General features: G+C 36.7%; 2 protein-coding genes across 2 annotated transcripts; one reads left to right on the top strand and one right to left on the bottom strand.

Annotated features, from left to right (window-relative positions):
* Positions 1-252: 252 nt before the first annotated feature.
* LOC109105490 (protein transport protein Sec23A-like) lies at positions 253-23,875 on the bottom strand. The gene is given in 20 exon segments (XM_042743231.1): positions 253-1,745; positions 1,915-1,980; positions 6,228-6,383; positions 6,773-6,859; positions 8,480-8,641; positions 8,731-8,808; positions 8,913-9,066; positions 9,898-10,004; positions 17,240-17,329; positions 17,442-17,522; positions 17,639-17,762; positions 18,067-18,182; positions 18,685-18,843; positions 20,144-20,288; positions 20,977-21,056; positions 21,156-21,392; positions 21,555-21,641; positions 22,109-22,166; positions 22,347-22,582; positions 23,722-23,875. Coding segments are annotated over 19 exon segments (2,298 nt in total). The 5' UTR covers positions 22,568-22,582; positions 23,722-23,875; the 3' UTR covers positions 253-1,655.
* LOC122140278 (adenosine receptor A3-like) lies at positions 11,408-16,311 on the top strand. The gene is made up of 3 exons (XM_042743232.1): positions 11,408-12,157; positions 14,216-14,369; positions 15,464-16,311. Exons 1-3 carry the CDS (start codon positions 11,410-11,412, stop codon positions 15,657-15,659), a joined length of 1,098 nt encoding a protein of 365 aa, XP_042599166.1. The 5' UTR covers positions 11,408-11,409; the 3' UTR covers positions 15,660-16,311.
* Positions 23,876-25,257: the final 1,382 nt, after the last annotated feature.

Genomic DNA, 25,257 nt, shown 5'->3' with positions numbered 1-25,257 from the left:
TGTCGATCAAAGCCTGTATGGAAAAGAACAGCTAAGAGATGATACAAAACCTCTGTGTCTCACAGAAGAAAGCAAGTCATGCAGTTTGGAATGACATGAGGGTGAGTAAATGATGACAGCTTTTTCAACTCTTCTTTTAACAACACACAGTCAGTTTCCGTGTCCTCTGAGACTCACAGGATGCGGATTTGAAAGGCAACAGTGACAGAAAGAAGGTTTTCAGTTTCCAAAATCTGAACACTGCAGGCCAGCTGGGATCACGAAGCCAGTTTTATTAGAAACAAAACATACAATACTGCTAGAAACTGCTCATAAATATCAGAGCTACAGATAGAAAGGCAGCTTACAAATTCCGCAAGTCTGTGTTTGGAACGGGGCATCCAACCCTGCGCCACGACACAAACCATCAACGGCAACGAGACAACAGACGCGCACAGGGTCTAAAAATAAGCCATTGTTCTGCGCTGTTGGCTAGAGGCGGCGTTCAAGCTCTCATGCTTAATTGGCTACAATGACACTGCTTTCACCTTCCTCGACTAGGCAAACAAAAGTATCTGCTGCAGGTGTGCTAAAACCAGCGAGTTTCCTCCCTCCGTTTAACACAAGTCTCATCACAGAGCTTTGTACGCGTAAACATCAGATTCGAAGCAAAAGTTCAGCCAAAGAATGAATGTTCAGTCATTATTTACTTGCCCTCATGTTGTTCCAAACCCATATGCTGGCAAATTGCTTTTGAAGAATTGTTGTGGTTTTTGCCATAGGAAAGAGCCACAATAAAAGTAAATCAATATGACTTGTGCACTACATTCCAGGTTTTCTGAAGCCATACAATAGCTTTGTACAAGGAAATTTAAGATTTCATGTCTAGAGCTTTCTAAAATTGTGTGCAGAAGCAATCGACAACAAACAGCATTGGCTTATTGCTTTATTTAACTAAGATTACATAGGTCAATGAATATTAATGTTTTTATTGTATTAATGTTATTAATGCATTATGTTATCCTTTACTTTTGAATAATGGATATTAATGACCTTTAATAGTACTTTTGCTCTCCTAGTACATAGTACTTTAAACTCTCCTACAATCAAATAGGAGTACATCAAAAATGGTAGATAAAAACCATTTGTATAGCAAACTACTACAATGTGCCATTTTTTTTAAATCCTGAAGATAAATGTGGTCTAGGCAGTGAATAATGACTAAAAAATGACTGAAAGCTTATATGGCTTCAGAAGACTTGCATATATGGACTATTTTTGTCTAGATAACTCTTCAAAAAATTCAGTTTGTGTTCAGGTACCAAAAACAAAATCAGCATGTGGGTTTGAAATAGCATGAGGCCAAGTGCATAATAAATGAATTGTCATTTTTGTGTAAACTATTTCTTTAACTATGTAGCTCCCACACCTAAATTAGATTCATTCTGATTGAAACAAATGTCTTGTCCTGATGTATACTCAACATGCAGTGTTTACCTTTTTTTGTCATAATTAATCATTCAAGAATGACACTTCCCTTTACGATTGACTCAATCTCTCTTTTCAAAGATCTAGCCTCTATATCTGCATGATATAAATGGGGAAAACTGAGGGCAGTGCCAATGTGACCCCGCTGGCTGTGTGTTACTGAGAAAAAGATTGACGAGGGGAGGCTCTTAGGCAGCACTGGACACTGCCAGCTTTTTCAGATGATCCATAAACACCTGAAGACTCACGTCGTCTGTCAGAATGGGTGCGCCAGACTCCTACACAAACACAGGAAGTGTGATTCAATCAGTGGCGGTATGGGTAAAACAATATTAGAACAAGCCGAGACGTGTTTATATTGTTGTAAAACAACGGCTCGTCACAGTAGACTAATCAATATTCCTCGCATAGGAAATGTGCTAGTGTTGGTGAGATATAGATGCTTACCTGACCCCATGCATACATGTTGTTGTGAGTTTGAGAAGGATTCACTTTGGAGAGGAGGAAACGAGCCTGGAGGGGGAGAGAAAATAAATCTCTGTAAAAATTCAGACCCTAAAAACAGTTCACATGGTGTATTAATATGCAGAACAGCAGCCATGTCTCGATGACCCATTACAGTCATATATTCACAAGCGCCGTTTAAAAATCCTGAGGGCGAGTTGCTCAGGCGTAGAAATTGACTGAAGAGCTGTCGGAACAACTGTTTTCAAAGTAGCACCTTCCATGTGAGTGTTCGTTAATCAAGGCTTGAGAAAATGGAGGTGGCTTTGTGAAAGCAATTTCTAAATATTTGCACTGACTAACTGTCGTTTGCCAAGGCGCTCTCAAACCAACTATTTTTTAATAAAATGGATGGGTCTGGCTGTAAAAAGTGCAGTTAACATGCAGTTATAATGCAGTTAACAGACCTGTCAATTGTTTTAAGTGGCATTTGCTCTCTATAAACACAACTAAATACAACTATTTGAAAATCTGGAACCTGAGGGTGCAAAAAAAAAATCAAAATACTAAAAAAAAAAAATCACCTTTAAAGTTGTCCAAATGAAGTTTTTAGCAATGCATATTACTAATCAAAAATTAGGTTTTGATATATTTACGGTAGGAAATTTACAAAACATCTTCATGGAACATGATCTTTACTTAATATCCTAATGATTTTTGGTAAAAAAGAAAATCAATAATTTTGACCCATACAATTTTTTTTTTGGCTACTGCTAAAAATATACCCCAGCGACTTAAGACTGGTTTTGTGGTCCAGGGTCACACACACACACAGTGCCTTGCGAAAGTATTCATACCCCTTCATTTTTTTTCATGTTTTGTTTTGTTGCTGCCCTATGTTAAACTGCTTTAAATTACTTTTGTCCCACATCAATCTGCACTCCATAAACCATAATGGTAAAGCAAAAAAATGAGTTTTAACATCTTTGCAAATTTATTAAAAATAAAAAACTAAAATGATTCCACTGCATAATATTCATACTCTTATCTGGGACAGTTTAAATTTAGCTCAGGAGCATTCATATTGCTTACAGATGTTACTACACTTCGACTGAAGTTAACCTGTGGCAAATTCAATTTAATCATAACAAATCCAAAATTCACAAATGACTTCAAAAAAATTCTAAAAACTGATAATGTACATCAGAGCCAAAATCAAGCACTGAGGTCAAAAGAACTGCCTGTACAGCTCAGAAACAGGTTTGTGTCAAGCCACACATCGGGGGAACAGAAGCCGTAGTCTCTTTTACCCTTAATGGAAGAAGTTTGAAACTACCAGGACTTCCTAGAGCTGGCAAGACTCAATCCTCTCTTCAGTTAAGACACATGAAAACACGCTTGGAATTTACAAAAAAGCATCTAAAGGACCCTCAGACTCTGAGAAACAAGATTCTCTGGTCTGATGAACCGCAATTCTAAGCATCATGTTTGAAGGAAACCAGCTCTGCTCATCACCTGCAGAGTAGCATCCCAAAACTAAAGTGTGCTGGAAGCAGCCTCATGCTGAGGGGCTGTTTTTCAGCGGCAGGGTCTGAGGGACTCGTCAGAGTAGAAGGAACGCTCAATGCACCAAAATATAGAGATAGCCTTAATGAAAACCCAGTCAAGAGCATTCAGAACCTCAGACTGGGCAGAAGGTTTACCTTCCAACAGAACAATGACCTCAAGCACACAGCGAGAGTGGCTTATCGCATCATACCCAAAAGACTTGAGGCTGTTAAGGTTCTTCAGCTAAATATTTAGTTAAGGGTATGAATACTTATGCAACGTACTTATTTCAGTTTTTTTTATTTGTTAACAAATTTACCAAGTTGTGACAATTCTGTCTTTGCTTTGTCACTATGGTGAATGAAGTGTAGATGGATATGGAAAATAAATAATTTAAAGCAGTTTAACATAAAGCTGCTTCATAACAAAAAATGTGAAAAAAAATAAATAAAAGGGTATGAATACTTTCGCAAGGCATAGCCTACTGCTTAAAGTATATGGCAGTGTATATATATATATATATACTCTGAGAAACAAGATTCTCTGGCTTTGCCGGACCACCTGGGCCTCCTGGACCAAAGGGATCACAAGGTCGATCCAATACACATTACACACACACACACACACACACACACACACAATACACATTTCACACACACACACACACACACACACACACACACACACACACACCTGTGAACAGTTGACATCCATATTCAAGAGCCAAGTGCACTTAAATGTTGGCTGCAGCACACAGAATGATCTTTGATTTATGCTGCTTGGCAACCATAAACCTCAGCCAGGCTAATGAACAATATTACTTGGCAGAAGATTTGCTTGCGTTTTTTTTTAATTTTCATTAAAATAAACAGTTAAACTGTGTGTTGAAAATTGCCATCTTATATATTACAACTGTTGTTGCCATTCCATTAAAAAAAATAAAAAAATAAAAAAAAAATCCACCATGGCACTGATTTTTTTTCCAGAATTAAGAGAGTTCTGTTCCAAAACTTGAGCTGACACCGAGCTGCCTACCTAGACAGCAATTTAAGGCATCACTGGTGCATTCCCAACATAAAGGCTATGCCAAAAAGTAGGCAGAAACATTGTGCTGACAAATCCAAAATTGATAGAGCAATCCAAACCCAGAGAGATGAGTAAAACGTGCAATCCAAAAGTCAAGATAGATTTCTGTTATAAATATATTTAAAAGTATCGACAAAAATCTAATTCAATCTAATCAAACCTTTCTTTTATCTATTTTACCAAATGCTGTGCTTATAAGACTAACTCTTAGCAACATTCTAATTTCAGATTGTATCTGAATCAGCAGTAAATCCGGTCTCTCATGTGTTTCATACGAGTAGTCCAGAGTTGCTGATTACATAGTGTTCCAAATCAGTCACTTATCGGGCTCTATTTCTGTTAAAAGGCACCTTAGAAGTTAACTGCCTACACTTTAGGTTCCCCAAAGAACTTTAAAATTAACAGTTCTTAAAAGAACCATTTTTTCTAAGTGTGAACAACATTTTAATAATCTAAAGAACCTTTTTTCCACTACGAAGAACTTTCTGTGCAAATGAAAGGTTCCATGCTAACAGTCCTTCATGGAACCATCACTGCCAACAAAGAAACGTTATTTTTAATAGTGTATGAAGGGCCCTATGAAAGCAGTTTTATTTTTTCCAAAGGTCAGTTTTCGTTTTTTCCCCCTCCCATTTTAATTTGTCTCCACTCTGTTTTAATGATTAAATTACATTTTATTAAACCAAATCAATCAAATTGAAATTATGATACTTAATTTCAAAATAATTTATTAAACGTTTAACAAAATTTTTTAAGGTCCTATGAAATATGTTTTCCCCTCCCTTAAATTGAGTTTTATTTTACCAGATTCTAGTTTCCATTAATTTTCTGGATTTTAATAATTAAAAGCATCTCTAATGAATTGATTGTATAAAAAACAAAAATATTTTATTTTATTAATTCCCCCCCCCCCCCCAGAAATACTGTGTAGTGTATTTACATTTTTCTGCTAAAAAAAATTCTGGTAAACAATTTTTCTGGTAAATATTCCTTAATAATCATTTTATTAGTAGTAGTAGGTCTATCATTACATTAAGAAATATATTTAAGTCACAGATTCTTCAAGTTTGTATGTGTTATGACAAGTTTTTCTAAAAACAACTACAATGCTGATGAAGTGACTCTCTGAGCAGTTCTAGAGATGTTTGTGTGTTCATCTACTCATAAAATGAGGTGGCAGCGGCTCCATGCGAGCATCATGCGTGCTTCAGTATGTGTGTAGTAAATGAAACCACGCTTTGCATCATTCATTCACACAGAGACATGCAGCAGGATTCATATTTAGAATTTCTGTGCCTTAATATGCACAGACACTAGTCAATAGCATTTTGTTTTAAGTGTACTGACCTGCCTTTTGATTTATTCATTCAAAATTTGACAAATTCCATGACATTCAGCGTCATACAGTAAATTCCGTTTTTATGACTGGATTTTCTGCGTTTTCCGCATCACGGAAATCACAGGGCCCTATTCATGTGAAAGGTTTTGGGACAGAGCTCGTATTGCACAACATCTTGTGGCCTATTGCTTTATTTAACTCAGGTCAGTGTATATTAATGACCTTTACTTATGAATAATGAACACTGATGACCTTTAATATTACTTTAAATGTAAACACAATAAATCAGTGTAACCTGTTTAGTTTAGTGTGAGTGCCTCATAATTATTGACGTCCTCTGTACCTGACTGCCACCATGCTCTGTGTCGATATAGCGTGGCATGGGGAATCGAGTGTGCAGAAGCTCTTGGGCGTCATCCACCGGAGCCTGAAGCAGGTGGCGGAAGTTCTCATACTCAGGCATGTCCTGGTACCCGGCTTTGCGCCACTGAGACACCGTCTACATGAGGGAAAACACAGTGCATCTGTCAGAAGTCATCCAACAAGGTGCCAAATCTGCGCTAGTAAATGTGACTCTAAGGGAACATCTCACTCCATTTGTTTAAAATTTCACTTCATTAGCATGTACTTCAGCGAGACACCTACAAGTGTTTCATCAGAAAATGTCTGTCCTCTGAAACGCAGCCAAGTTTAAACTTGTTTCAGTGCAAAACTGGCTCTGATTTCATTTGCACAGATTACTGAACAGACCGAGACCAAGAAAGCAGACTGCATTCTTAATTATTGAAAAGATGAAAAACTTTAAACCAACGTCTACCCAGTCACATGGGAAAACAAACCACCATGCAATCGGAAGGCAGAACATGCGGTGTGATTTTTACATCTTACCTCTCCGTGGTAAATCACAATCTGGAAGAAGGTGTCCATGAGGAGGATGCGGTCAGGCAAGATACTGCTGCTGTCCAGCAACACAGGCTACAACAACAGGAAACAAAGCCTATTATTAGACTGTCACTGTCAATTAGATGCTTTGATAAACATCTTTCCTAGAACTTCCCCCTTCTGGTCCCAATGTCAGGGGAAAACAGTAAGTGACATAAAGCCCTCCATTAAAAGCAGATTAGAAATAGACAGACGTCAGTTTGAGTTGTGCGTTGTATCATCACCCTGATGTTGTTTAACTCACTGCTGCTGAAGAACACACAGTACAGGCCATCTGAACATTATGTAGAGTTCATAGTACAACCCATTCATACAACATTTGCCTCTTGCGTTCTCCCTCGCTCTCTATTTAAAAAAAAAAATTGTGCGCTAATATGTGCAACCTTTATACACGTGGAACCATTCCTTCACTGATAAAAAATATTTTGTGGTGAAGTAAATAATACAGAAAAACAAATGCATTTGCTATTGTTTTGCTATTGTTTTTTTCAGTGTTTGCAAAAAAGTTTCAAGACAATAATATGAGCTTGAACAAAAATAAGAACAAAAAAGATCACAGCACACTAATTAAACAGAACAGTGTTTAATCTGTTGAGTCTGGGGACATCCAGTGCACAGTCATCATGACACTGCACTGAGAGTCATGACACGTGATTGACTTTGAAGACTCATTAAACTCATTAAAAAAATGAATAAACAAAACAAAATCAATTAATACTGATATTTTACTTTCTATACACTGCCTTTCAAAAGTATGGGGTCAGTAATTTTTTTTGTATGAAATTAGTTATTTTGCAAGGACGTACTTAAATGATTCATATAGAAAATATATAATTAAAATTAATGCCTTTTCATGAAAAAAAAATCCTCTTTTCACAAAAATATAAAGCAGCACAGCTGTTTTCAACACTGTTAAGAATAATAAATAACCAAATCAGCATATTAGAATGATTTTTGAAAGATCATGTGACACTGAGGACTGGAGTAATTTCAGCATTTTCATCATAAAAATAAATTACATTTTAAAATATGTTAAATATATTTTAAATATAGGCATGGCAAATAAAGTATATATACACATCATATATGTGACCCTGGACCACAAAACCAATCTTAAGTGTCAATTTTTTGAAATTGAGATTTATACAACATCTGAAAGCTGAATAAATAAGCTTTCCATTGATGTATGGTTTATCTGGATCGGACAATATTTGGTCGAGATACAACTATTTGAAAATCTGAGGGTGCAAAAAAAGTCTAAATACTGAGAAAATCCCCTTTGAAATTTTCCAAAAGAATTCTTAGCAATGCATATTACTAAGTTTTTATATATTTACGGTAGGAAATTTACAAAATATCTTCATGAAACATGACCTTTACCTAATATCCTAATGATTTTTGGCATAAAAGAAAAAAATCTATAATTTTGACCCATACAATGTTTTTTTGGCTATTGCTAAAAATATACCCCAGCGACTTAAGGCTGGTTTTGTGGTCCAGGGCCACATATTCATTCATTTCTAACAATTTGGAGAAAATACAAATTTAATGTGTTGAAAATCATGCATGAATCTTCCATTTATAAAGTCCCTCATTGATCCGTCAAATCGAGCAAATATTAAATGTTCAGTGGGAGAAGGTTTGCATGTTTACCTCTGGCGGCCCGTTGAACGAGTATGCATACAGGATGGGCTGTACCATTATCAGAGACTGCGTCAGGTCCTGTCTCATGAACTGGTGTCTGTAATAGGTGCTTTCATCAGGACTGTTGTTGAACACTTGCAGGAATGGAGACCTCCTCAGATGGAACATAAACTGCCAAAGACAATGTCAAGATCTCATTTTCACTTAGCTGTAAAGCAAGATTCAATGTAGTCTCAGAGCAGGAGACAAAAAGAACGTACCTGAGGATACAATGAGAACGTCTCAGAAAAACGGAATGAGTTGGGATCGTCTTTATGGTAATCTCCAAATTTCTGGCACTGCAAATGAAAGAAAATAAAGAAATGATTGTGCATCACTAATACTAAAGGACTGATTGTACCAAGCAAGTCCCAGCTGAAAGAAGAAGTGCTGAAAGACTCACCAAGCGGATGAGCTGTCGGTCCAGCCAGCGCAGAACATCTGGGCCCTCCTCCGTCTCGGCCCTGTAGACGGCCAGGCGAGCCATGAGGATGGCAGCGGCCTCCTGGTCAAAAGATGCAGCGATGCTCTGGATCTGAGTCTGCGCATCAGCCCAGCTGAAGAGGAGGATGTGAAGAACATGTTATAGCACAGTGACCTTCAAACACAAGCTTCTGCATCATCGGTCTGACTCACACTGATTCATCCTCATGTCTGCATGGTAATAAAGAAATCTAAAAGGTATATATAAAGCGACAGAACAGAAAAGAGTCAAAGAGCTCAGTAATGTTTCAGGCACTTAAAACACTTTTAATATGTTTGAAAGCTGCAAGCAGTGCATTAGTCTTTGTCCAAGACTAAATTTATGCTTACGATGCACATTGATTCTGACAAACAAATGCAATGTTCTAAAAGTGAAGTCTTATGATGTCTTCAGGTTGTCATGGAAACTGAACGTGAATGTTGAGAATAACAAATGGATGATGTACAAAGATGATGTCCAAACTTGAACTCATTTATGAAAGGACATAGCCCCTTGTACTATTACTCAAATGTATAGTGAACAATGTGGACACTTTGTGGACTTTATCGGTTCTTGTGTCTCAGTGACATTTCGGTGAATTTAGGGTTGAAATACAGTAGAACAGAAGTTCTAATGTTCAAAAGCCTTACGGTACCGTTCAAAAGTTTGGGGTTGGTAAGTTTTTTTTGAGAAAAGTATCTTACGCTCACAAAGGCTGAATTTATTTAATCAAAAATATAATTAAAAATAACTATTTTGTGTTTTAATCTATTTTAAAAATGTAATTTATTCCTGTGATGCAAAGCTGAATTTTCAGCATCATTACGCCAGTCTTCAGGGTCACATGATCCTTCAGAAATCATTCTAATATGCTGATTTGCTGCTCAAGAAATATTTCTTCTTAAAAACTCAAAAAACCAACCACCTCCCAACAATTGTCACCACTATGATCCTCCTCCCCCCACAATAATGCTACTACTTTTATACGTACTGTATGGCTCCACGTCCACCCTGTGGGATAGGAGCATTGTGCTGAGGAAAAAGAAAAAACAGAGAACACTGCTCAATATTTTGTTCAACAATTTTAAAGACAAACCCATCAAATGTTATTGCAAAGATAAAGGGTTGCATTCTAACAGGTTTCCAAAACTATCACACCACCCAGGCACCAATCTGCCATTGCCTGGATGAAGTGACTAATGCTCCACTGAACAGCTTATACATAGTCTAATCCAAAGTCACACCAGTAAGCAAGAATTGGAGACAAATGGAGATGTTTTGGAAGCATTAGCAAAGCCACAGTGTCCCACTCCTCAAGAAGTCTACGATACAAAAAATAATCAATATTCCAAACTTTTCAATGTTTAAAAAGTCTCTTATGCCCACAAAGGCTGCATTTGATTAAAAACTGAGAAAAAATGTTTTGAATTGTAGTAATATTTGATAATATTACTATTTTAATATAGTTTAAAATACAATTTATTCCTGTAATGCCAAATTTTTATCATCACGATTCTGACTTTCTCACAATTCTGACTTTATTTCTAAGAATTTCTAAAATAAGTCAGAATTATGAGGGGGAATAAAGTCAGAATTGTGAGATGTAAACTTGCAGTTGTGAGAAAAAGTTAAAAAAAAAAAAAAAAAAAAAAAGGAATCGTGAGATAAAAAGTCGCAATTACCTTGTTTTATTTTTTCACACAGTGCGGAAACTGTCTTTCACAGAAGCTGACTGCAACTGTGAAGTAATTAGTAAGTTAAAAAATTCTAAAAAATTATTCCAGATGAGGTATTGCAAATATGGCTTGTGCAATACCACCAAAAAACCTGTAATCCAAAAACTGTTTAATGCCCGTAAGAAACGACACATGTAACAGGTTATAACTGTTATAACTGGAAGGAAGGCTTAAGCTCTGGGTAAAGGCACTGAAGCCTTAATTAATGATTAAGGCTTAAACCGCATTAGGGTCATGCTTCTTGCCAATTATACTAAAAAAAACACTCAAGCATGAAACGGCTCATAAAGTCGGCAGCAGCCGCAACAGAGAGGATATTGAATCTCAAGCGTCGTGTTTGCAGAGCAGTGCAGCTCCAGCCTCCCAGTGCACCCTGTGTCCACAGAAACGTACTCTTTAAATGTTAGATGCTTTATTTACCTCGCTACATGTGATTGTAGCTGTTCACATAGTTTTGCTTCTCAAGGCAGTGTGTTTGCCTTTTTTGAACCGGCTGAGGCAGGTGCTGATAGTAAAGGTGGAGGGGGGTTTGACTAACACTCCCCAAAGAGATCAGTGCTTGGTGAACTGCGGTTGATCCTCTACTCCTGAAGATCAGCATGAGGTACACTCCTCCCATAAAGCAACACCTTCCCTGGTGGTTTGGCACAGATAACGTGACCTCCTCTTTCCACAGCTTCCAGTGTGATATCTGTCGTTGAATGAGCATTCGTGTTCTTCTTTGTAAATGTCTGCATTTGAACGCACATGTAAACATGCAGTGGACGGCGGTGGTTTATGCAGCGTTAATGATCGGTTCCAGTATCTGCTCCGTGTTGGGGAACTTGGTATTACTGTTGGTGGTGTTACTCAATCGGAGTTTGCAAACGGACACCTGGGGTCTCACTTTAAGCTTCTGCCTGTGTGATCTGGCATTGGGCATCTCCACCATTCCTTTCGGTATCCATAACAGCCTTTTTCAAGTCAAGAGCTACCCTAGTAAGAGCGCCACTTGCAAGGGCAGCGCCTTTCTGTTTTTGTTGCTCCAGCTCGCCTCAATCCATTCGCTCACCTGGGCGACTGTCGACAAGTTCACAGAGATCTGCTTTGCCCTCAGCTACCCCGTGATCTTCACAGGGTACAGGGCTAAAATCATCCTCGCAGTGGTGTGGGTCTACAGCATCCTCACCGCAGCTCTGCCACTCTTTGGTTTTGGTAGTTACGTCTACAGCGAGACAAAGTTCCTCTGTGTTCCCAACTTCAAACCGTCCAGCATCGCCTTCAACATGCTCTTCATGGTGGTGGGAATCATAATTCCCATCGTACTGATGTGCTCCATGTATGGATATATAGTGCATATAGCCAGGAACCAGGTGCGACGAGGGACGTTTGTTTGCAACGAAGACCATTGTTTCTATGTGCCAGCCAGTAATTACTTCAAAAGCTCCATAGTAATGGTGACTACCACAGGTAAGCGTTATTAAAGCGGGGGGCATAAAGCAGCTTTATTGTGTTTGATTTGCCACAGTGTTTTGGATTTTCAATAAGTGATTATCTTTCTGACATCACTTGATTAGGAACAATAATTTTTCCTTGACATATGGACACTTGCTTCCTGCTTAATACAAACACAGAACAACACCTGCATCCACATATATTATCATTTTCTGGGGTCGGTAAGATTTTTTAAAATGTTTCTGAAAGTTTCTTATGCTCAACGACTAATTTTAATTGATCAAATATACTGTAAAAACAGTTTTCTATTTGAATACATTTTAAAATGTAATTTATTCTGTGATAATAAAGATGAATTTTCAGCATCATTACTCCAGTCTTCAGTGTCACATGATCCTTCAGAAGTCATTATAATATGCTGATTTACTGCTTAAGAAACATTTCTTATTATCAGTGTTACTGCCTAATATTTTTGTGGAAACCATAATACATGTTTAAGGTTTCTTTGATAAATACAAATTCATAAGAATAGTATTCATTTGAAATATAAATATTTTGTATTACATTATATTTACAGTCACTTTTGGTCAATTTAGGGCATCCTTGCTGAATAAAAGCATTTCTTATTAACCCCAAACCTTTGAATAATAGTGTACAGTAATACTATAATACTATAACATAATTATAGATTGCAGTAACTTCTGAAAGTATAGAAAAGATATTTTCTAATATTATATATTATAATTATTAAAGACAAATTTTTCTCTCCATTTAATCATATTGCTAAACAATTGAGATATTATAGAGACCTCATTTGTGACTTCAATACTGCGCCAATAACTCCAAATAAAATACACCAAGTAGGGCTGGGCGATATATCTAACGATATGATCATGCGCATCTAGTCAGTAAATCTGGTTCCGTGATTACCGCTAAATCGCCATCACCTGCTTTCAAATGGAGCGGCATTTAATAGACATTGCGTACCTTGTCAGTGAACTACGGCTCTATCGCATTGATTATCGAAGGCGATTCATCTGGGATAATGAACGCGATATTACGTAGCTTGTCAGTGATCTACGGCTCTGTCTATTAAATGCCGCTCCATTTGAAAGCAGGTGATGGCGATTTAGCGGTAATCAAGGAACCAGATTTACTGACTAGATGCGCATCATTATATCGTTAGATATATTGCCCAGCCCTAACACCAAGTCAAAAGTTTAGACACACTTTATGTAACTCCATTTATGTTTATCACGACCTTAATAATATTACAGACTTCACCTTAAATGCTTCAAATTAGTTTTGCAGACAAACATAAAATGTCTATGCATGAATTTAATTTTAAAAACTTTAATTTATTTAATGGACGACTTGGACTGGAGAGGAAGGAAAAGCAGCTAACAAGTATCCAGCATACTACTGCAGTGCTGTTTAAAAGAAACCCACATTGCACCTCAAAGTTGGTGTGCAGAGCTGGAATCTATACAACAAAAAAAAAAAACTCAAAATAAGCTATAAAAAAAAATTATAATAAAATAACACAATTTCCATATTTTTGCTATTTCCCTTTGTTCTGTTTCAAAGATTTGCTTTCTTCCCCATTATGGAAATAATAAAGAATGAGCAGGTGTGTGCAAACTTTTGATTGGTTGTGTAAATCAATAAATTTATAGAATAAAATTAGAGTTAGTCATATTATAGTGGCTTGAGATATCAGTCTGTGTGCATATGTAGACCAACAGCTAACCCACAGACTAGCAAATGTAACTGCAAAATGAATTGCTGTGGATTAACTGTGATGTAACTCAATGCAATTAATTCAATTAAAAATTTTGATCCATTGACAACCTAATTATTTTAAATGTAGGATGTTTATTCCTCTGTCTTTGGTGACTGAGAAAAACAACAGCAAGGGTCCGGGTAGATTATGGAGAAACTAATTAGCAAAATACATCACACATTCAACACAACCTCCCGATAGTTCAAGTCAATATTCCTCTTGAGCTAATGAAATAAGCTTGTCCAAAAAATCTTTAACCCCGTCATGTGATTTGTGCGTGTTGTTGACAGTGTGCCTGCTCGTTTGCTGGCTGCCATACATCGTTATCTGCTTCTTTGAGACACTGACGGGAAAAGAGAGCCCGCAGCCTGCCTCGGCTGTTGCCACATGGCTTGTACTCTTCACTTCAGCTCTTAACCCATGGATTAACTCCATGACTCAAACGTAAGCGCACCATTTTCATTCTTATAATGTATATCATGTGACATTAGGGTAAAAAAAGGCAAGTATATCTCTTATGAAGCAAATAGGTCTGGGCTGTATGACAGTATATTCATATGTCTCCTATACCATTTATATACCTATACCTTTTAAAATGTACATCACTGCTTTATTGTCACACTCTGGTGTAATAAAATTCACCATATTTCAAACATCTCAAAAATTAATGAAAAATGTATTTCTCTATTCAGCAAGGCTGCATCAATTGACCAAAAAAAAAAGACCATATTTTAAAATAATCAAAATCATTTATTTTATAAACTCTTTAAAATAAATGCTGTTCAAATTTCTATTCAACAAAAAATGTATCATGGTTTCACTGAAAATATTACACAGCAGCACAACTGTTTTCAGCACTAATAACAACATTTTTTTAAAATTGTAACAAATTTAAATAGAAAACAGCTGTTTAAAATTGTAACACTATTTCACAACATTATTGTTTGCTGTATTTCATCAAATAAATGCAGCTTCGGTAAGACATCTCTTATGCTTTAAAAAGCATTAAACTAAAATTTACAGACCTCACAATATATTTATATATTAATATATAAACCATTTTATGGTTGAATTTCAAGGGAAAACAACTATATTGTAATATATGTATCATTACTGTAAATATAAGGTCACACGGCCCATCCTTAATGTCATGATAGGTAGAAGGAAGACAGGAAGATCCATAACACATTCTCCCTGAAAAGAAGCTCACTATTTTGTGAAATGTAATCATTGAGAGACATTCCCTTTTTTATTGTTGATTAAGACATTCTTGGCTTTTTAACTATCAGATGTGGCAGCCCACATTAATACCTGTCACACTGAATAATGTTTCGTAAATAAATTGTGGCAGGAATCGAATGTGGAGCAGGATTGGAAAAGGAAGGTAGAAGTAAAAACTCAATGGCCAATTTGGGCCTCATCTAGAAAGAGAAGATGAAGTGGCTATGAATCATGGTATTGATATGTGTTTGTTTTTTAGATTCTTAGAGCTTGCAAGTATGTGGGAGGTTTACCATGACCTTGTTTGTATCTCTCAGGAGGTACAGAGCAGCGCTGCGCAAAACCCTGAATAAAATCCGGCAGATGTTTGAGTATCCTCGTAAAAACTCCCTCTCCCAGTGCACGACCATACAGCCACGCCGCGAGAGCAACAGCTTCTCCTCGCCAGCTCCCAGTGTACCTCCGGCACTACAAACAAACAACGAACCTCAACAAGACCTCGCGCTGGTTTGAGCGCGACCCTCACTGACCTTTGGTGGTTTGAATAGTGTAGAAATAATCATGACTTAAGGAAGCGTCTGCAGCATCGCTTCACCCCAGCACAAGAGGACACTGGGTTGGCGGAGCTAACCAGAAGCAATTTCACTGCTTATGAAGTAAACAGACTTCATGCGGAAAGAAGAAACCTTGTGATATTCTACAGTAAACGCATCTTGAAGAAAGAAGAGAAAAAAAGGACATTTGCTTCAGAAAAGTTGTATTGTTTTCTTTTGTGACTTGAACACAAACAATGATTCAAACCGATTTTTTTCTAAATGAATGCTGTCTCTAAAATGTTCAGCATCTGAAACTGCCAATCACAGTTCAATCGCTTTCAGGAACTGCATCCATGACTGACTTTGACTGCAATTTCTATTATTTTGATGGCGCAATCTGAACTGACGCATTTCACAAGCTACGTAAAACAAAACAAATAAAAAAAAGCTTTCATCAACCTCTAAAATGATTCATCACTGTACAGTAACTGTGTAAGCCGCCAAACATTGTAGGAATATTTCACCCAAAAAATGAAAATGTGCAAAAAATGTAAACACACTTGGGCCATTCAAGATAAAGATGAATTGTTTCTTCATCAGAAAATATTTGGAGAAATTTAGGGTTACATCACTTGCTCACCAATGGATCCTCTGCAGTGGACGGATGCCATCAGAATCAGAGTTCAAAAAGCTGATAAAAACATCACAATCCACTAGTCAAAATGTTTTTAGTTAAGTTTTTTTTTTTTTCCTGGAGAAAGCATTATGGATTATGGACTTACATTTTGGCAAAAAACTAAAGTTTAAAGTTGAAACGTTTTAATGATGTATTTAATTCTTACAAACATGCAGGTTTTCACTTCACTAGATGTTATTTGATGTACTGGAGTGGTGTGGATTATTGTGATGTTTTTATCAGCTGTTTGGACTCACCTTCTGACGGCACCCATTCACTGCAGAGGATCCATTGGTGAGCAGATGAAGTAATGCTAAATTTCTCCAAATCTGACATTTTAAGCAATTTTTTATTTTTGGGTGAACTATTCCTTTAAAACCATGCATACTCAGAACGACAAAATAAAATGAGTAACTGAAGACAAGACTAACTCCAAATTATTCTCTGTAAAAATTCACGTCATGTTCCTCCATATACTGTGCAGTATTTGGAATAATTTATTTACAATTCTATCTTTTAAGAATCACTAAAATATATAAAAGGTTAAAAACTACTGCAGTGAAGCAGTGCTTTAAATTGAAATGCAATGCAAAAAAACAAAAACATTTCATCCATGAGGAAAGTTTGCCCTCTAGTGGACCACCTGCATTTAAGATGGAAATTTTATATTGCAATCTGACACCAGGTTCAACAGATACAGTATCTGTGACTTTTGTTATACTCTGAGGCCAATTTTTGCTTCACAGCAATACAAAAATAAACATCATGAAAATTTAGATTTTTTGCAAGCCGAGGGACAAGCCAAAACCATCTGTCGCAATGCTTCTAAACATGTATTTCAAGGACTACTGAAAGAAAATCCAACAAATTTAATTATGTACCTGATTCACAACCTCAAAGTAGAATGCAAGAGTGGTGTTAGGATCCAGTCCACAAATTTTCCACTGACTTGTTCCACCAGTTCCTATTTCCTACAATCAGAAGTCAAAATGAATGTCAATACATTGTCGACACTGCCAGGTAAAACGCTGAACCTAAGAGAAAATGTATAGCCTATTTGATTGAAGATAGATGCGTACTTACATTTTCTGACACACAGGGACCTTTGGCGTTCAGGGAGACACACGGGCCGATCGCTCCAGAAATCTTTATCTCTCTTGAAGTCTGAAATAATAGTTTGTTACGATTATAAGGTGACCCATATAAAAGCACAATAAAATAATGACAATTTAAAACAGAAAAGACAACAGAACAACGACATAAAAAGAAAAGCAAGCCACCTTAATCTCAAGAGTCCCTGCTAATGCCATCTTAAAGGAGCCCTGCACGTCCTTAGTAAAAACTCTCTGGAAGGTTTGCTTGAATAGGGATGTGTTGAAAGAGTCTGCCATGACCATGTAACCCCTGCCATTTACACAAAAGCATAAGGATGTACTGCTGAAGACAGTCCAAAGACATTGCAAGTTTATAATCAGTATAAAATTCATTTATTAAAACAGCATAATGGCAAAGAAAGAGATTTTCACACATCTCTGAATAAGTGTTTGCTCATACTGAAAATCTTGGGGATAGTATGTCTAGAATTGTGTTTCCTGACTCTCAACGTTTTAATATGCCCCCGAGTCCCCTCAAATCTCTAAACACGCACGGTCAGTATGCTGAAACACAATTTAAAAAGAAAATTGAAAACCTTTTTTGAATCACTTACCCTGTATGGTTTGTGCAGCACTTCATTTCCAGTAATCCTGTCTGATCCAGAGCGCATGCATAAATATCAATGATGTGTCCATTGGCAGCAGCACGGTTGGCCAAGGCTTCATAGTGCTACAAGGGAATGAAGTACAGAAACAACATTTAAACAGAATAGGAATGGCTCAGATAGAAATGCATGGCATTATCAGAGCAAAGGTCATGGGTTAGATTCCTAGGGAAAGTAAGATCTGATAAAATGTCTACCTTGAATGCACTTGGCTAAACGTGTGGTCAAATGCATAAAAGTAGACGCAAACTCAAATCTGGTAAGAGTTAGGAGAATCAGCTTTTGCGGACCAGCTGATTGCTAGTTTTCACACATAATGCTGTATGAAAAAATATGCAGCTGTATTTTTCCAGAAAATAACACTCTGATATTACTGCGTTCTGCTCTGAAATTTCAGTTGAAAATGCAAAGGTCAGTTTAATTGTGAACTTTCCAATGCACCACTGTGACCCATCACTCACCAGTACAGCTTCAAGATACTTAATATTTATGAAACCACTGGTATCACCAGTATGTGGTTACTTCTACCAAGCCAATCATACAGACAACAAATACGGGAAGACTCACTTTAGTGGCTTTCTTCATGAACTTGGCATTGTCTTTCTCGATGTCGTGCCAGGATCTAATAGGCGTTTTCAGTTCATCTCCTACGACCATCCCCGGACCCTGAGTGGCAGGCCCACCGATGAAAGCCATGATGCGAGCGCCAGTGTTAGGGAAAGTGCACTACAAGAGGGAGGCAAACAATTAATAAGCACAAAGCTTTGGACAGACTTTAATGAATTAATGCATTCGATGATCTCAAAAACCTTTTGAGCCAAACACTTAAGGCTCTCCCGCAGGAACCGTGGGACCCAACCAGATTTTTTGTGCCGTGGGATTAAATTCCAGAATAAAATGAGATAGTGGTGGGTAACTCTGGTGTAATTTGAACGGGAGTGGGCGGACTAACAATATCCCGTTCCCGACTTCCATTCAGAACAGCATATCTGCACTTTTTTCTTATTGACCACCGGTACAGCCTGCACTCGGATTGTTATGCACGAGCTGCACGCATGCTTTCTGCGTCACACGTTTTATGTGTGGGGTCTGTGCGCAGCATGTGCATAACGATGCTCAGAGCAGGCTGTACCGGTGGTAAATATACGGCCCTCAGACATAACAAGCAGGTTGTCGATGAGTGACAGAGCAGAATAAGGATGGAGCAAAGTGTGGATGGACGTTCAACTCTGTTTTGCTTATATTTTGCTTAGCCTATAATTTAAAATGACAAACAAAATATAAACATAACATCCTCCATTATAAATTATAGGCTAAGCAAAATACAAAAAGTCAAACAAATTTAGTATTTTGACAAGACGAATAAAAATAGCTAATAGGCTATTTTGTACAAGCTAGATTTTTTTTCTCTCTCTCTGCACCACTTTTTCCTATTGTGTTGTAAATGTTAAACGAATTGTATCCTAACAAGACATATAAAAATATGAAATAAACTTTTTGTACAACATTTTTATTTTCTTTGACCTTTTTTTTCCTACTGTGTTGCATAAAATATTAAGATAATACATATAAATTCAAAGACAAGACGTATTAATTAACAACTTTTATTTGTTTGTCTCTCTTTCTTTCACTAGCAGAAATTTAAATGTGAGATTCTGGATACAAGATCTAGATTTAGCGGGAACGGTCAGGTCGGTATTGGAAACTTCTTCAATGGGGTTTAAAAAGCATCTCAGGATGCACTTCTTTATGTTGAGTTTTTGAGGACATCCAGAATGTGCAAAACTACTTTGAAGAAGCTATACATTTTGATCATAATATAATTCCCATATTTCTATTTGTGTTACTCCATTGATTTAATGCCTTTATTGTTAGTCTAAACAAAGTATGGAAAATAGTAATAATAAAGAATGAAAAGACATGTCCAAACTGGTATGGTAAACATATAATTTAGTAACTGCAGCTGGTAGCAAAGCTGCCATCACAGCAGACCATGATTGAAGATAACATAAATCATGATAGTCACCTCTAACAGACCAACAGCAATGGAAAGAGCCACTCCGAGTGATCTCAGCGGACGTTTTCCTTGAGTTACAGGCCAGGGGTCTCTCTGCAGCTCTCCCAGCAAATCTGTCAGATTCATATCTATCTTCTGTACTGGCTGCAGAAACCTAAGCACACATATAATCAGTGACCACCATAAATCACACTGTCTTCGTTCATATAGGTTTGTTTAACTGATCCCCAGACTGAGGCTGGTTTCCCAAGATTATTTCTCCACTACTGCCACCTGACACAGTTTTGGTTCCTTGTCAGCGTTGCCTTTGGCTTGCTTAATCAGGGTTTAAAATACACTTAATGCACAACAAGAGAACAAAACTTTAAATGAATTGTTCTGGATGTGTTCTGTAGAGCTTCTTTATAACTGAATTAAATTTGGTTCATAATTGATGGATTTTGCAACTTCGACACTGTTATTAGACTGAATTGAATCAACATTGAACTTGAGATGAATAATGACACTATTGTCTTCTTCAGAGCTGCTTATAGCTGAATTCGTTTTTATAATTGATGAATTTTACATAGTTATTAAACTGAAATGACTTGAGCTGAACAAGGACACTAGAGAATTTGAATTTGCCTCATATTTCATAAAGTTTGCATCATTGATTCTGTCTATCACTCTGAAGCTGCTTTGATACAATCTATAATGCATAAAGCAATATATAAATAAAACAGACTTGACTCGACAACTTCGGGATAGATTAAAAATAACAGACTTTGATTATGCAAATTATTCGTTTATACAGTCTGAAGATTTACATTTGCAAAGAAGCTATAAAAACATATTTAGCTCACCTGTTTGAAGGAGGAACCTGAGGCTGTTGTGGCCCTCGGCCGGCCTGTGCTGCAGCAGGTTTAGTTAACCCAAGCATCTCCTGAACACAAGATTTATCAAATTAAAATATTGTCCATTAAGAGACATTTGTGCCGACTAGTTTAGTCAAACAGCTGTATCTTAAATTATCTTGAACTACCTGAAGCTGTTTAGCACTGAGGTCTTTGGTGCCCCTGAAGACATAGCTCTTAGAGATGCCCTCACAGCCCAGCTCGTGAACCTGGACCATGCGTCCAAACGTAATGAGGCCCACCAGAGCAGTGGGAGGCAGCAGGCTGAGGGACATCTGAAGCGACTCCTTCAGCGCCTGCAGATCATCATCTTCCATGCATGTGTCCACCACATACAGAAAGTTCAGGGGCATCTGCGGACCACGCTATAGAAAAGAAACAGAATCAAGGAATTTAACTTACCATTCATGAATTTTAAGTGATCTTCATCACAATCCTTATGATAGATCAGTAACTATTTCTTATGTATCCAGTTCTAGTGTTCAGTATTTAGATGGCCATGAAAGGTGGATAATTAAAAGCTTCACCTGGACAACATATTCAATAGTGGAGAACTGTGGAAGAAGCTCAGCAGGTTGGTTGACCTCAGATATTCCAGCGTAAGTTGGCGGGAACTATGACAGGACATGGATATTGTTTTTGCCATTAATACAACGCACTTTTCTTGAGCTGCAACCATTAACTGATGAAATCAATAATAAAAATAATCAAAAACGAATATGATTATCAATAAACGGCATCTGTGCACTCTGCATATAAAACATCACTTTTCAACTATCACTTTACAAGAACCACTTTACAAACAACACTTTATAGTGCGAGTGAATAATGAATTTCTATGTACTGTATAAAATCTGGAAAACTAAAGTAAGGAAACTTTGCTTCTTTTGACCTTGTAAACAAACGTTGGTTGAATATGGATATTTTTCATATTTGGGTGAACTAACCCTTTAAAGGCTCATTATAATGATTTAAACGGTTTATTAATAAACGTGCGATTGGTCGACTAATGCTTAAAATGAACGACTACTAGTCGACCAGAAAAATCCTCAGTCGAGGGCAGCTCTAGAAATGACGTTACCTGATTTCTCTGATAACAGAAGTTGCAAGCCCAGAGTTTTGCTCTGTAATCCACTTGACTGATTGTGTAAACAGGCAAAAAAGAACAAAAACAGAAGCATAATAATATTAGGGCATCGCAAATAATGTATCCAGCTTTCATAATAAATGTGTTTAATTGGAAATGACTGCAATGGATAAGAAGCGGATCCTCCATCTGTGAACTCATTATGCTGTCTGCTCTGATTTAACAGACTTACCACAGAGGATTGAGCACAGCTCGGCACGTGGCCCGGCTGCACAGCACCGGCTCATACTGAATCGGGGGAAGATCCGGTCGCTCCTTCAGCGGGGTGAACAGGGAGGCCACAGGAACCACCATACGTGTAGCTTCAAGACGACTGGACGGCCAAACGTTCCAACTGAAGCGGACGCCATCGCGGTCCTCATTCTGTTGGATGAACTCCTGGAAGGTCGCCATAGCACCCTCTGGAATCTACCAGTTAAACAGGGTTTATGGATACGAGAGAAAAATGTATGCAGTCATGTATTCAAATACGATATGCAATCTGATTTGTGTATATATTACAGTCTGATTCATCGTTACTCTTTGGACACAGGGCAAACTATAACGTCACGTCACACATCATTAAAAGCTGGAATGAGATAAGAGATACAAGTTCAGAAAGCATCCATGATGCCAAATGCTCTAGGTAGGTAGCTCACATAGTTTTGAGTATCAGCCTATATTTCTATGCCTTCCGGTGACTATGATGCCCAAAAATGCTGTCTAGGTAGGCAGCTCACAAGGTTTTGGATCATATACTAGGAGTTTTCAAACCACAGACCACTTTCCTAAAATATAAAGGCAGCTATACATTGTCTTTTAGAAAGACAGAATTACAGCATGCTGAAATATATAAGATATTATTTTTCTTTGCTTTCTTACTTATTAGTATTTTTGCCTATTTTTATTATGTCTACTTTTATTTTATTATTATTTGATGTCATTTGATTTTTTTTTTTTTTTGTCAAAAATGCTTTCATTCTGACTTTAAAGTGATTTATCCTCAGAGTGGATTATTTTATTATGCTAATTTGTAAATATAAAATTTATTTATTTAGTTGTTTATTATTGTTATTAATATTTTCATCCATTTTATTTAATGCTTAACTTTCTCATGGACCCCGGACCCCAGTTTGCAAAAGTGCCACATGTGCAGATAAGAAGAATACAAACCAATGAAGTAGGAGACGTAATAAAAACAATCAAGTGTGACAAATACAACACGTTTGGGGAAATATTAAGATACAAAATAAGTAAGCAATGCAACAGTCTACCCAATTTTCAAATAAGTGACTATTCCAACATTATAAGCTCATAACAAATATCAGGGTAATTCATTCATTTACTTATAGCAACGAAAACTAAACTAAAACACTTGAAACATTTAAAAAAAAAAGTAAAACTGCGGTTATGCAGCCAGTTATACAGACAAATCCCACTTTGGTGAACAGGTTTAGTTTAGTTTTCTAGTTTACTTGAACTAACGTTACTGGATCCACATGGATCCACCCTCCGAAATTAGCCACAGAAAGCTAGTTCGAAAGCATAAGAAATATAAATATGCTTACGTCAACATGAAAACAACTTGAGGGCACAACTGCTTTATAACGATCTGATCCGATCAAACCTTTCAGTAAACAGCCCCAGCGATGACCTGCTCGATGTAACGTTAGACATGATGCTTCCAGTCAACCCTGACTTCAAGCTAAATGCTCTTTAAACCCGCGAGTTCTCGCACTGCAGTCCATCTGACGCTTCACATCAATCACCATTAATCATCGGATCATTAGCGAAATATATACGACCATCTGTTTGCAAACAGTAACTGTTTAGACGTACCTGAAGCCTTGATTTAGTGTCTCCACAGAGACTCGGTGACAGCGCGCGCACGGCTCGAGCGAGCTCCCGAGCTGATGACGTAGCAGCTCAATATGGAGTCGGTGCCACGTCAAGAGCCCGATGTTCATTTCATAATTACTTAGAGTTGAATTATACACTTTATCTTTTTTTTTATATTTTTAAATATTAAAAAAAAAAATATTTATATTGGGTGAAAATAAATTAATTTCCACTAATAATAACGAATACTTTTTTAAAAATGTTATTTAGGGGAAATAGAATTAAATAAACTTTATCTAATAAACTTCAATTAAAATAACATTCAAATGTACCAATGCATTAAAGAAATGCGTTAATCGTGCAGTGAAGTCAATCTATGCACATTTAATGATGACCTTTATTTTCATGCAATAGCATTGTTTTCTCTACCTCATTTTAAAAGTTAATGAAAATGTTTGTACACATTATATTAGAAAAAACTTTCTCAATGAAATTGAATCAGTAAATGTATTAAATTGCAAATGTAATTAATACAACTTAAGTATAACAATAAAGTAACTTTTTACAAGCATATTAATGTTCTATTATGCACATTTTCTTTCCTTAGTTTTAGTATTATAACTAATATAAAATTTAAAGTGTACAATTATATTTTCACTCACTGGTTGCTAAGATGAAAGGTAACCATTTAAAATGTAAAAGAACAGATTTATGTATTTACAATCATTTGACCAGGGATACAACAAAGATTACCAACTAATCTCTGTGCAAATTTGTCAAGTCTAGATTACAAATGTACATAATAAACATAAGTACTAAGGTCAATCTGTGTAAAAAGAGCACAAATATTTGAATTGCATCATAAATAAAAAAGGGTAAAAGACAATTGCTGTTAAAATGTTGCCATATAAACTTTATTATAACATTATGACAAAATATTGTCACATACTATTTTGCAACTACTGTGTTCATCTCTGATACAAAGCCAAAGCTTTTCAAGAAATTATATTTAATTATACAATTAACCATGATTTCTACTTATGAATATCTTATGCTATGAAAATGGCCATAGCAATTACTGTGTAAAATCATATAACCTGTACACCTTTAATCTTAATCCGGTTTAGAGAGAGTGAAAGTGGGAAGTTGTCAGTAAGTCTGACAATATTGTGTACATTTGCCAAACTCTCGGACATCACAAGACATTTTAAACATCTTTGGACTTGATCTCAGGATGCAAAATATCTTCTAACAGTCCCCATTAT

This window comes from Cyprinus carpio, chromosome B17 (assembly GCF_018340385.1).
Source record: "Cyprinus carpio isolate SPL01 chromosome B17, ASM1834038v1, whole genome shotgun sequence".
Classification (NCBI taxonomy): Eukaryota; Metazoa; Chordata; class Actinopteri; order Cypriniformes; family Cyprinidae; genus Cyprinus; species Cyprinus carpio.
This window is presented reverse-complemented; position numbering and strand designations above follow the sequence as displayed.

Excerpts from the sequence above, each read along its gene's own strand:
- LOC122140278 (XM_042743232.1), top strand. The coding sequence starts at position 11,410 with ATGAGCATTCGTGTTCTTCTTTGTAAATGTCTGCATTTGAACGCACAT. Across the intron at positions 12,158-14,215 it reads AGTAATGGTGACTACCACAG|TGTGCCTGCTCGTTTGCTGG; the intron begins GTAAGCGTTATT and ends TGTTGTTGACAG. Across the intron at positions 14,370-15,463 it reads ATTAACTCCATGACTCAAAC|GAGGTACAGAGCAGCGCTGC; the intron begins GTAAGCGCACCA and ends TGTATCTCTCAG.